This window comes from Syngnathus acus, chromosome 12, assembly GCF_901709675.1.
Source record: "Syngnathus acus chromosome 12, fSynAcu1.2, whole genome shotgun sequence".
In the NCBI taxonomy this organism is placed as follows: domain Eukaryota; kingdom Metazoa; phylum Chordata; class Actinopteri; order Syngnathiformes; family Syngnathidae; genus Syngnathus; species Syngnathus acus.
In genome coordinates this window covers 9,156,507-9,168,968 of record NC_051097.1, presented here as the reverse complement: position 1 = coordinate 9,168,968, position 12,462 = coordinate 9,156,507, and the positions used below count along the sequence as shown (strand labels likewise).

Here is a 12,462-nt window from a genome sequence, read left to right as displayed (position 1 = left end):
GATACGAAAACATGAACGTGCTTCTCTCAAGCAGGGCTGTTAATAAGTAGATGATACTTTTTGGGTGTTGTAATAGTTGAGGAGGTTAACTGCTGGGACTTTTAGGGTTATCAATGCGGAATTCTAGCAGTCCTTAAAACATGTCAAGCGCCGTTGTAATATGCTCGTTTTCTCCGTGACAAGTCAATAGTTGAACCAATATTTGCTTCCTTTCTGCTTAAGTAGATAATGTTTCACATTTGTTTTCCCCAGTAGGGAATATCATGTTTTTGTAAAAACACGCCAAAGAACAAAAAATATGCATAGCACACTTAACCCCCCCCTATTTTTTGTCTTGCTGAAATCAGGACATTTGGCTGTTGGAGCAATTGCAAGTACGGGTTTGCAGAGTCTCTTTTATTCAACCCCGACTCAAAGACATCATTGAAAAGCAGCAAACTGAAGCTTTCAAAACAAACGTAGCAATCCGCTCGCCTGTCACCATGGCAACCATCCTCTCCTGCACTCCCTCCTCCTCTTCTCTCCCCTCCCCCTCTCGCTCTGCTCTAGACGGCATATGGGAACAAGTCAGGGGGGGTGACGGCTCCCATCATGCTTTGCAGTCGGAAGCAGGAAGAATCTTGAATGAGATGAAAAGATGTCGGATGGAATAACAACACGGGAGGAGACCCAATGCCCCCCACGTGCCATTCAAGCTCCTCTCAGGGTGAGTCCTCCCTCTTGCCACTTCCTAACGATCCACTCGGCAGGTGTAAACTCTGAAAGAAACATTGATGGTTGACACAATGTGATGAGCTGATCTTCTCATCTTGTGGTGGTTTGTCAGTGGATGAAGGAGGAACATTCATCAGAAACTTTGCCACATCTATTTTTCTAAGTGTAGCATTCCCGTGTATTTAGGATGGAACATCTCCTCCCCTTGACTATCTTCAATCTGCCGTGAAGAGGATTATTATTAGATGTGGAATTTTATGCTTGATGAGTCTGACATGATGAATAATTTTACCAAGACTGACATGAGGAATGCGATGACAGGATTAGCTCAAATGCTGACAATGGGGCCTTTCTTTGTAACATGTAATGTATTCAGGAGGGAACACAGATGATTGGCCAAACATATTAACTTGATGTCATCAATGTGTCAGTGTGTGTTGAAAACATGGTTGGACAAATATTGACTCGGTATATCTTCTTTAGAAATGTTAATACTTAATGCAAATGAGGATAAGCCACGCCCACTTTAAGTGACCAAGCCAGTAGAAAATGTTTGCTCAGAGGGCTGCGCTTAGCTCACTATCTGAAGCTGTTACACGTTGTAAATACAGATGACTTAGTCGTCACATCAGACTGTGTTTTGCGGTTCGACTTCTCCAGGTGAGTACAAATGCAGAAATGCAATTTAATGGACTTTTGTTGAAATGTTTTCATTGGTTTATAATTTTTTAGTAACATATCAGTCGATGGATACAGAGAGAGGAAATTAATCCAAGCAAAAAAAAAAACATTATCTGAGAAATAGCATTTGCTTGGGAAAACGTGGATGGACATTATACTAAACAACCGTGAAATAAATTCCAAATAAATTAGATTAAAATAATTTAATTACGGAAATGTTTTGAAGGGAATTTACTGGATCCATTTAAAATAAGAATTTTCATTCTTCCTTTGCGTTATTCATTCATTTATCCGTTTTTGGAGAAACTCGATAATTATACCATTAAAATATTTGAACCTCATGTAAATAAATCTTTTGTTGTTTTCAAATGTTGACTTGAAATATCGTACATGAGGATAAGCCCTGTCCACAAAATTCTTAGCATTACTCGGGTCCTTTGTACCACATGATGAAAAGTGGTACACACTGATTGGACACAGTCAAAGAACAGAGTTGACCCATTGTTTTAGTCTTTTTGACGCAGTGATCAATCTTGGCACCACTTACAAAAGATCATCAGGGTGTCTTCTCCCATGCTCAACCATTTATCAGGTTCTTTTCTAATAAGTAAGAAAGTCCAAGTTTAGCTGCAACTGTAATTTATTGATAGTCTTCTGGCTCTGTGGGTGAACTTTTCTACATTGATTGTGTCAGATCACAAAGCAAACAACTTATCTCCTATGTCTTGTTTTTCCCTTTCAAGTCAAGATGGCTTCTTTTAGGATTAGACAACATGAGGAACCCAGGAAAGAAATTTATTTTCCACGATTGTCACGTCTCATACATCAACATTAATGTGAGCTAATACAAAATGACAAATAGACGTGATAGTAGTTTATTACTGACTACCTCAGCGGTTTATCGGTCTTTAACGGCTTCAAAACATGCCGCGTAGGACTCTTGTGATGAGGTCGATAATGGATGACATTTAGTGTTTTACAGCTACTGGGACATTGTATCATTCTTTGCTCCTGAAACTTGGTGGCAACTTTGAGACAAAAACAGTTTTTGGCTGAATTATAGTTTTCCTGAAGTCAGGTTGTACTCGGGGTCACTAAGATATAATTTCTTTAGCCACTTTATTTAAACCAGGGGTCTCAAACTCCAGTCCTCGGGGGCCGCATTCCTACATGTTTTCCAAGTTTCCCTCGTTAAACACACCTGATTCAATTCTCAGGCTCCTGCAGAACGTGAGGATGAACTGATCATTTGAATCAGGTGTGTTTAATGAGGGAAACGTGGGAAACATGTAGGAATGCGGCCCCCGAGGACTGGAGTTTGAGACCCCTGATTTAAACCAACAGTTTGATCTAGAGGAGTCAAAAAATACAAGTGGTTCATGAAGCAAATTTGAAGCTTCGTTTTCACATCACTGCAAAACATAGTTTCTCTATGTCATGGATTTTCACCTGTAGGAAATACATGGGGGGCGGGGTTACTAAGGTTATCTAGGGGATAAATAAGAGAATTGGGGTCATGGGTGAGTAGTTCAACATGTATGTGCCTTTTTCTCTGGATCTCCAAGGAGCACTGCAGACCACCCCGTCATCGACCCCTCCGCCCTTCTCTTCATTTGCCACACACTCTCTCCATCTGAGACCATGGAGGAGGTCAGCTCGACACCATCTTTGTTGGAGCGGAAGGCTCATCACGCAGAGCCCACACTTTCCGTCCTCAAGTCCAAGCTGCAGCGGAGTCTGAGCTGCTCTGCGACCCGAGTCCGCTCCACTTTGTCGGGCTTCTTCCCTGTGGTGCGCTGGCTGCCCAAGTACAAACTGCGAGAGTATGTTTGGGGCGACGCCATGTCCGGCTTGATCGTGGGGATCATCTTGGTACCGCAGGCCATCGCCTACTGCCTGCTGGCTGGAGTAGAACCCATCTATGGATTGTATACGTCATTTTATGCCAACATCATTTATTTTCTCATGGGGACATCCAGACATGTTTCTGTCGGCATCTTTAGCCTGATGAGTCTCATGGTTGGACAGGTGAGCTGCAGTTGTCACAAAAGATGTACTTCAAACCGAATCCTTATCCAAACTTTATCCTCAGGTGGTCTACAGAGAAGTGTTCCTCGCTGGATTCGACCTCAACGAGGATTCTCCCGGTGTTCCAGAGTTCAACGGTTCTTTCATCAACCTCACAACTCACACTGTAGAAATTATGGGTGTGCAGTGTGGGAAGGAGTGTTACGCAATTAGCGTAGCCGCGGCTCTTACGCTCCTGGCTGGTATCTACCAGGTAAAGAACCACCTTCATGATTTCCACCCTCCAAGATTTTAGTTTTCCTAATCAGCAGGTCTGACAATCCCCGCCACAGGTTCTGATGGCTGTGTTTCGGCTGGGCTTCGTCTCCGTCTATCTTTCGGCTCCCATGTTGGACGGTTTTGCCACAGGAGCGTCGTTTACTATCCTGACTGTCCAAGCCAAATACCTCTTGGGTCTGAAGATCCCTCGCCATCAGGGCTACGGAACTGTCGTCGTAACCTGGTTCAACATCTTTGCCAACATTCACAAGACCAACATGTGTGATCTTATCACCAGTGCCATCTGTATCATCGTATTGGGTAAATATGGACCAGAACTCACAATGTGAGATAAGGTAGTCACTAAATTTGGGTTTTGGGGGTTCTGTAGTGGCAGGGAAAGAGATCCAGGAACGCTACAAGGATCGTTTGAAGATCCCTCTGCCAACTGAACTGGTCGTGGTTGCCGGAGCCACGTTGGCCAGTCATTTTGGAGATCTCAACCATCAATACGGCACCAGTGTTTCTGGTCATATCCCCACTGGCTTCATCCCTCCTCAAGTGCCCAGCCTTAGTCTGATGTCAAGAGTAGCACTGGACGCCATTCCTCTAGCGGTCATCAGGTAGTTTTTAAACAACGTAAAGATGTAGCACCTAGCTAGCTAGTAGTGATTAGTCAACAAAAATGTCATTTTATCTCCTAGCTTTGCCTTTACCGTGTCACTGTCCGAGATGTTTGCCAAGAAGAACGGCTACACGGTCCGTCCCAACCAAGAGATGTTTGCCATCGGCTGCTGTAACATCATTCCGTCCTTCTTCCATTGCTTCACCACTAGCGCGGCGTTAGCAAAAACTATGGTGAAGGACTCAACGGGCTGTCAAACACAGGTGAAGTCCAAACTGGAAGAAATACCGATCATAGTTTTTGTGGAATATAGTAAAAGACGTCCTTGTGTTTCAGGTATCAAGTCTGATCAGCGCCTTGGTCATCCTGCTCGTCTTGCTCTTCTTCGCGCCTTTCTTCCACGCTCTCCAGAAGTGCGTCCTTGCCTGTATTATTATCGTCAGCCTTCGCGGGGCACTCAGGAAGTTTAAGGACTTCCCTGCTAAGTGGCGAGCCAGCCGTAACGATGCCGTGGTTTGGTTGGTTACCGTGTCGGCCACAGCTCTTATCAGGGTCGAGCTCGGCCTCGTTGTTGGCATCACCTTCTCGATGATCTGCGTTATCTATAAGACCCAAAACCCCAAGGTGAGTGACAGAACTGGAGAACTCTTTGTATATTGACATCAATCTACGAGACTTTTCCATTCCCTGACCTTATCCCTCGTCTAACATCAGGTCTCTCTCCTGGGCCGAGCCGGCGACTCCGATCTATACGAGGACGTGGAGGAATACCAAAACCTGGTTCCGCCAAACCGAGTCCGAGTCTTCCGCTTCCAGGCGCCTCTCTACTACGCCAACAAGGACACCTTCCTGAAAGCTCTCTACCAAGCTGTTGGGGTGACGCCTTTCTTGGAAATGACCAGAAGGAAAAAGGCAGAGAAGAAAGCCAAAAAGATGTCCTTGACGCAAGCCCAGACAAACGGGGACGCTAATCATGGAGATGTTGTGGTGGCACTCTTGCAAGGTTTGGAGCTGGACTTCCACACCATCATTGTGGACTGCTCCGCCATCCCCTTTATAGACTCCGCCGGCATGGCTGCTTTTAAGGGGCTGCTGAAGGAGTTCAAGCAGATCGGTGTGGAAGTGGTCCTCGCCTGCTGTAACGCCTCCATCATTGATACTTTGCAGAAGGGACACTTCTTTGGGAAAGGTGGCAAAGACATGAACAAAATGCTGTTCCACACGGTGCATCACGCCGTCCTACACACAAACATACAGCAGCCGGACAAAAGCACGGAAGACTCTGCTCTGTAGAGCAAAGACAAAAGAAATGTATGGTCGACAAGTTGTAAGATAAAATTACTACCCTGTCATATTTGTTGCATCACGCAATGTTCTGTTCATTCGCAACTGTCTGCATTTGTAGGAGAAGATAAAAATGAGCAAGACCAAAGCAAAACAAACCTGTCGGCCAATCATTCACTATCAGTCCAATTTTATGAACACATTGTTGCCTTAAGTTCCTCTTTTAGGATGGAGCACTTTGATAAAATACTTTTTGACCACCGTCCTTATCACTTGTGAGCTAAACTAAGCACATTCTGAATGTGGTATATCAGATTGGAGATATAAAGAATGCTTGCGGTGTAATCAGGTCATGTTGTTGCAGTGTAAAAAATGTAAGAAATTGTAAGAGAAAGACAAAAATAACGATCAAAGCAAATCTAAATGCAAAATACTGTTGTAAAGCTCCACTTTTGGAATGGGCAGAACAAATCAGTGGTGATTGCATTTAAAAACGGTTTGAAATGAATGTTCTTCTGTGAACTGGTACGAATACGTCATGTTTGTCACAACTGTCGAGGCATTATGTCAACTATACACTGTTGAGGAGCCTGTTATTCAATAAAAATATATTTTTTACTAACACTTCTACTTCTCTTTTTGTCTACTTAGCAATGAAAAGCGATTATATTGCTTTTAATGTCTGATTTCTTATTTAATTGGCTAGTTGGCAACATTTCACCAACAGCCAAATCAAGATGGCGACAATTACACCATCTCCAAAGAATTAGTTTGGACCTTTGGTTGACATGTCATTAATCACACCAATCCAGGTGACCAAAGTCTACCCGTAATGATTTAACCAAAGCCAATTATTACCAGAGAAACTAAAAATCATTTCTTAAATGGTTTAAACTCTCAACTGGGTCTCTCAACAAAATTCTCAACAAAGCTATTCAAAGCTGATTTATGCTTTTGCATATTTTTATGTAAATAAACTGATTTGATAACCCCCCAAATTAAATTTAAAAAATTGTCAACAGGGGTACAGTTGGGAATTATTGAAATCTAATTTGAGCGAAATGTCATTTTTGTGTTTGGGTCTTTTTGTGTATATCGATTGGGACGTCCCAATAATAATTTAATAAAAGAATTAATAATAAATAATTTGAGCCACCTGTGCCACTCACCTGCAGATTGTTTGCTGGAGGAGCACACCAGCTTTAAAAGCCCTGCCCTTACTCATTGTTCTTCTTTGTCGTCGCCAGATTGTGTCTTTTGCAGGATGTTGTAGTTATGGAGCACGTTTTGATTCTTTTTTTTGTTTGTTTTGGCTTTCACGTCAATCTTTTGACTAACAAATTATGCGGGGGTGACTTTTAGGACTCCCTGAATATAAATATAATTCGGGGTAATGAGTCATTTGGTTTGACAAGTTGACTACTATGCAAAAAGTATTTTTAGTATTTATAGTTTAGTATATGTCACACTAACAGTAACAAAGTTATGTGTGACATCCACCCATCTTCCAAGACGCTATTTCCCAACAAAATTACTTCTTAAACTCTCGTCAGTGTGTCTTGTTAAACATCGGGATGTAATGTAACAGAATCTCTTGTAATTATTTAGTGCTAAGTTACACATCTACATGTTGTGTAACTTTCAAGGGGCCTTCGTTACTTAGTGTTTGTTTTTTTGTGACTGACCAAATATGGTTAGTTTTTTTTTTATTATGTCTGTAAAAGAGGAGATTCTCAATGCGCAACAACACTGCCCTCTGTTGTTCAAATTAGGAATAACAAGCTCTAACTCGTGGAATGTTCTTTGGTTTTTCAAAACGTGCAAAGAATCAACACTGCCCTCTATTGTTCAAATTAGGAATGACAAGCTCTTAACTTGTGGAATGTTCTTTGGCTTTTCAAAACGTGAAAAGCAATTTGAAAGTCATTCAAAATAGATTTTATGGCCCTGACAAAATTTAATAAAATTTTAAAGTCAAGTTACAGTGCTTCACAATACAAATCAGCATTCTCAGAATAAAAATGGAAAAACATTGAAACAAAATTATACTGTAGCTGCATTGTCGTGCAAAAACCAAATCAGTGCATGGACTATGCATACATTTGTTCTGGTAGAAGGCAAATGAAGTACAACAAGTATAACAACGAAAAACAGATTTCACACTGGCCCAATTCACACATTAGATTATTATATATACATAAAGATGGCCTGCACAATTATAGAAAAATATGTATGCCATGCATAGTTTGCTTTACAAGCTTGGGGGGGGGCGATTACTTTTGACCTGCAGTTGTATTTGTAAGTTTGAAAAAACGTACATTTGTAGTGCTTTGCTACCTGCATACATTTCACATTGCAAAAACAGTTTGTGGTAAAAGAATGGTGCTGATTCCTGAAAATCTGAAATATATCATCCCTCTCAACCAAACTTATTACAGCAAGGTGGTTGATTGTTTCAATTTGTGCATCAGTTACATCCACCAGTCATTCTTAATAAATAGCATGCTAAAATATCCCATGCCTCACCTCCACCACCATACTTTCAAACACTTGAGGAAGCCATGTGCACCGTGTCATCCACAGTGACACTTTGTTCAATAAAAAGCTCCTGATTATTTTTCTGTCCCGAGAGCCAAACATGCAAATGTCTTCTCAACCAAGCATCAGATAATTGTCGATAAGAAAACTTTAAATTAAGTTTCTATCTAGTATAAATTAGTGATGGGGAAAATGAAGCTTGCTGCTTCAACCTTTTTTTTTTTTTACTCCTCCAGATAGCACTGACTTGCATTTCTTAAACCCTTGTATTTAAATCAACAGGGCCATCTAGCGGAGTAAAAATACAACTGGTTCATGTTAATACTATATTTATACTATAAATAGAGACTTCCACTGACATACTGCCTGTTGTTGTCTTCAACAGACTTTCTACTGACACATATTGGCTCTGGTGGACATGCTTGTTCGTATTGACCAAATGTAAACAGATTCAGTGTTTTTAAAAAAACAACAAAAAAAAACAGGAATTGGTTGTACACTCAAGTCGATTGATCTTTGTCATTGCGTTCTCGGGGGGCAAGGTTGGCTGTGCCGGAATTGCATAATGTCCACGGCGGTTTGATGCCACCAGTAAAGCATCGCAACCACCAGAACGTGCCACAGTTGATGACTGGCGCCGATGTAGTTCACGTGGCCTGAGAAAACGACATGAACCAGAAATACTTTTGATAGTAGTCACTTTTTTTTTAAATGCCAAAAACTCATGTATGATATTAAATGACAAAAATGGAGTGAACCAGACTCACCAGGAAAGCATCGCTCAGGCATCTTGGTAATGTAGAATACGAAGGCAGCGGCTCCGATGAGGTACATGACAATTAAACGAGGCAGGAACATCTGCATAAATGGCAAAAGTCATGTTGCATTGAAAAAAGCGCTGAGACCAGCTGAGGAAAAAAAACGATTCTAAATGACTTATTAGTGTACTCATGGTACACTGGCTCCCTCTAGCGGTATGTAACAGAAACACAAGTGCTGATCTCCAGTTTTGATGTGATGACGCTTTCCTCACCTTAACAATGTGGCAGTTGAAACCCCCATTGAGCCACACCCAGTGGCAGGTCGGAACCACCCCGATAACGGCCACGCCAAAGAAGATGGACACCCTGATGCAGCGCCATTCAGCGCTCATGTACCTCGGATGGAACTGAGCGCCGAACACCAACAGAATCATAGCCAGCACAGTCAGCGAATAAACCTGCCGCCAAAACTGATGAAACAAGACGATAAATTAGATAAAAGAAAGCTATCGGAGATGGCGGAAATGCAAAATGGCACATACAGCATTGCAATAGAAGGAGTAGAAGATGCCGGGCACGTAACAGCCTAAGATGCCGACAGAGATGCCCGCGTAGTCCAACGCTAGAAAGCGACGGCTCATCTTCTCCGATCGATGGCATAAGAACATATGATAGCCCACGGAGCACAACATGCACGCCTGTAAGGGGAGGGGGGGGCACAAATGCGGAATGGTCAGAAGTGGTATCTAGCAAACAAAGTAGTCTAAAGTTAAGACCAACTGCTTCCACATTGAGCTGCATTGAGTCAACTACAAAACCACACCTCTGTCAGGCATTAAAACACAATACAAACTGGTTTCAGACCTGATCGGGATGAGTGAACTCAACCTGTTTTCAAAAACGTGAATTTCCTGAATTACAATATTGTTTCACGGCACAGAAATGCAACATCTAGCTTACCTGGAAGCAAAACAGTCCTATAGCGTAGATGACATAGTCCTCTTTGACGGCTCCCGAAGCCGGCAAGACCTTCACAGCGTCGTTGACAGCCAGAGAGAAGAAGAGAATGAAGCCTAACAGGTGGCTCCAGATGTTCACAGTCTCATTGGATAAAATGAAAATACTTGAGAGGGGGACAAAAAACAGAGAGGATTGTTATTGATTTATTTTTGTTAAGATTGTGTAGCATTTCATATTAAGCTCACCTCCTCAGGCAGAGCTTGGAAGGCAGGTGGGCCCGATAGCCGTCTGTGATATAGGGGTTCTCCCTGAGGTACATGGGAAGTTGTTCAAAGGTGTACAGTCTTATCTTCTGCGGGATGCGCATAGGCCATTCCGGATAACTGCCCAGCTCGACGTAATGCGTCATTTTCATCCCGATCTTTGCTTTTTAGCCCTCAAATGAAGCTGGTTTGGGTGGGTGGGGGGGGGGGGGGGTTGCAGGAATGTGAACCTGACAAGAAAAGAGACACACTTAACATTTAACACATGCATGTGAAAAAAGTGAAACAAAGTTTGTACTTGCAGGTTGCAAATGTCTACTGACTCCCATTTACTCTGAACTTGAATGTGATTGGTTCAGCCACATTCCAGTTTTAAGAAGGGTGTAGTGTGAATCAAGGGTGTATCTCAGTTGTTTGACTTGCACTGTCAAATATTTTATTTATAGTTATATCGTTGTGTAGATTATAGATTACATTATCGGTGGAACACGTTTTAAAACGAATGATCTTCGTTTCGCTCTTTTTTTAATGACACAATTATTTATTTATTATATATATATATATTATATGTTGCACATCATAGATGGAGGAATGTATCTCGAACCAAATTTGCACACAATAATGCAAAAATATAGCAAGTTGAATGCACCACGAACTATATGTTATGTTATATGTTGTATAATAAACGTCCAGCATGACAAATCATTTTGAATGACAATCGTGTAATATATAATTGTGGTCACTGCGGACGCTGCCAACATTAAAAGAAAACGTGGAAGATTTAATCATGACGCGATATAGATGAATCCTTTGACGTATAGTTCTCCTCTAAACGTGTGTGAATCACTAGAAAATGTACACGCTCCGATCGAACCGATTATCCTTAACGTAATACATTGACAGGCGTTATTTAGGGCAGCTAAATTGATTGAAAACATACTGACCAGTGACCGCTAGTCCCCGTGTCACAGTCGGTGATCTCCCGACGCAGTCATGATCTCGCTGATATGTCACACCGCTCGCGTTTCTCCTTCCAAGTGGATCAGAATTGCTCAATAACGCGCACAAAATAGCGTCCGCAACGTCAGCAAGTAAAAAGCCTGTTTTCTTTTTGGATTCATAGTAAACAATGGCACAGCGCTCTACCGCCCCCTTCGGGCCAAGCGGAAGTATTTCACCCGCAGTCCATTCTTTACATTGGTGATCGTTAAAGAAAACGTCACATTTGGGGATGTGGTTTAAGCAGTTTCCAGTTGATTTACAAACCAAAGCTGAATAAGGAACACGCCACCCTCTTTTGGTCACAGAAAAAAATACAATATCCTGCATTTGCATTTAGTAAAATTTGTGAAATTGTTTGGTTACTCTGTAATTGCTGTGTACGCCACACTTTTTTTTTTTAATAAACATCTGAAGTCGCTTAACAACGGCTCACATCCCTTTAAAACTCATAAAACTAACACTCCAAAATAAAATCAACGGCTGCCCTATAAAGGATGAAATTAAACTCCTAGTGGGCCTCTGAGATCTTGAGTTGATTTTTGTCAGAACAGATGTGCAATAGGTTGTTTCAAAGTTATATTGTATGTAATGTGGGCTAGTGGCCTGCAATGTGCTGGTTACACCCACAAACAAAAGAAGGATCACGCGAAGTAAAAACAGACGTCTCCAAGGGGATACTGCATCAGGCAAAGATTCAATTTCCTGACAAAATGACATTGGTATGTATTGTTTCACGTCATGACTTCATGCTCTCTGAATGTTCATGCGTAAAGAAACACGCTTATCATTTCTAAAAAATATATAATGCGGGCAGGGCCATTTTCTGTCTTCTCAAGATCATTTTTTTGCCGTCGTTGATCACCAAGAAAGGTCAGCAAAGGCGGTCAACGCATCTCAGGGGATAAAAATGATTAATGATTTCATGCTCAATAAAACAACTTGTTTGGCCTTTGCAAGAACATCATGCATTTGTTTGGTGTTTTGTCTTAATCCGAATTATTATTAGGACATTCTAATCATCAAGAACAGATGCTACATGAATTTTCCATTGAGGTGAATAAGATGCCATCTACTGCATAGCTTACATATTTGTATTCTAAATATAGCTGTAATAATGTATGACAAATGTAGTTGTTGTATTAAGCAGCTCAGATAAGTCTCCTGCCATGCTGTGCATATTTCCTGTCCCAGTCATTGACTATTTATGCTACTAATAGTGCCAACTGTTTTGGCTTCTTAGAGCTTTAGAGATGTTGACAAGTAAAAGAGGATATGTGATGGCGTTTCTTTCACAATAAAAGCAAAGTGACCTTTTTTTTTTTTTGTCCCTCCCACGTTTTTTGTTTTT

General features: G+C 41.5%; 2 protein-coding genes across 3 annotated transcripts; one reads left to right on the top strand and one right to left on the bottom strand.

Annotated features, from left to right (window-relative positions):
* The first annotated feature begins 586 nt into the window (after nt 1-586).
* On the top strand, nt 587-6,214 carry slc26a1 (solute carrier family 26 member 1). 2 transcript variants are annotated; one of them, XM_037265976.1, is made up of 8 exons: nt 587-706; nt 2,961-3,423; nt 3,488-3,676; nt 3,756-4,002; nt 4,073-4,304; nt 4,386-4,569; nt 4,643-4,930; nt 5,021-6,214. In XM_037265976.1, the coding sequence occupies exons 2-8, from the start codon at nt 3,037-3,039 to the stop codon at nt 5,597-5,599; spliced, it is 2,106 nt and encodes a 701-aa protein (XP_037121871.1). In that variant the 5' UTR covers nt 587-706; nt 2,961-3,036; the 3' UTR covers nt 5,600-6,214. The 2 variants fall into 2 exon arrangements, with proteins under 2 accessions (XP_037121871.1, XP_037121872.1); XM_037265977.1 differs by lacking the exon at nt 587-706 and adding an exon at nt 1,239-1,374.
* Nucleotides 6,215-7,523: 1,309 nt separating this feature from the next.
* On the bottom strand, nt 7,524-11,217 carry LOC119131364 (progestin and adipoQ receptor family member 3-like). The gene is made up of 7 exons (XM_037265738.1): nt 11,057-11,217; nt 10,095-10,342; nt 9,850-10,012; nt 9,432-9,587; nt 9,162-9,359; nt 8,896-8,986; nt 7,524-8,784 (listed from the first exon to the last, which is right to left on the bottom strand). Exons 2-7 carry the CDS (start codon nt 10,262-10,264, stop codon nt 8,648-8,650), a joined length of 915 nt encoding a protein of 304 aa, XP_037121633.1. The 5' UTR covers nt 10,265-10,342; nt 11,057-11,217; the 3' UTR covers nt 7,524-8,647.
* Nucleotides 11,218-12,462: the final 1,245 nt, after the last annotated feature.

Excerpts from the sequence above, each read along its gene's own strand:
- LOC119131364 (XM_037265738.1), bottom strand. The coding sequence starts at position 10,264 with ATGAAAATGACGCATTACGTCGAGCTGGGCAGTTATCCGGAATGGCCT. Across the intron at positions 9,360-9,431 it reads ACTCCTTCTATTGCAATGCT|TTTTGGCGGCAGGTTTATTC; the intron begins GTATGTGCCATT and ends TTGTTTCATCAG. Across the intron at positions 8,785-8,895 it reads GCCTGAGCGATGCTTTCCTG|GCCACGTGAACTACATCGGC; the intron begins GTGAGTCTGGTT and ends TCGTTTTCTCAG.
- slc26a1 (XM_037265976.1), top strand. The coding sequence starts at position 3,037 with ATGGAGGAGGTCAGCTCGACACCATCTTTGTTGGAGCGGAAGGCTCAT. Across the intron at positions 4,570-4,642 it reads CAACGGGCTGTCAAACACAG|GTATCAAGTCTGATCAGCGC; the intron begins GTGAAGTCCAAA and ends CTTGTGTTTCAG. Across the intron at positions 4,931-5,020 it reads ATAAGACCCAAAACCCCAAG|GTCTCTCTCCTGGGCCGAGC; the intron begins GTGAGTGACAGA and ends GTCTAACATCAG.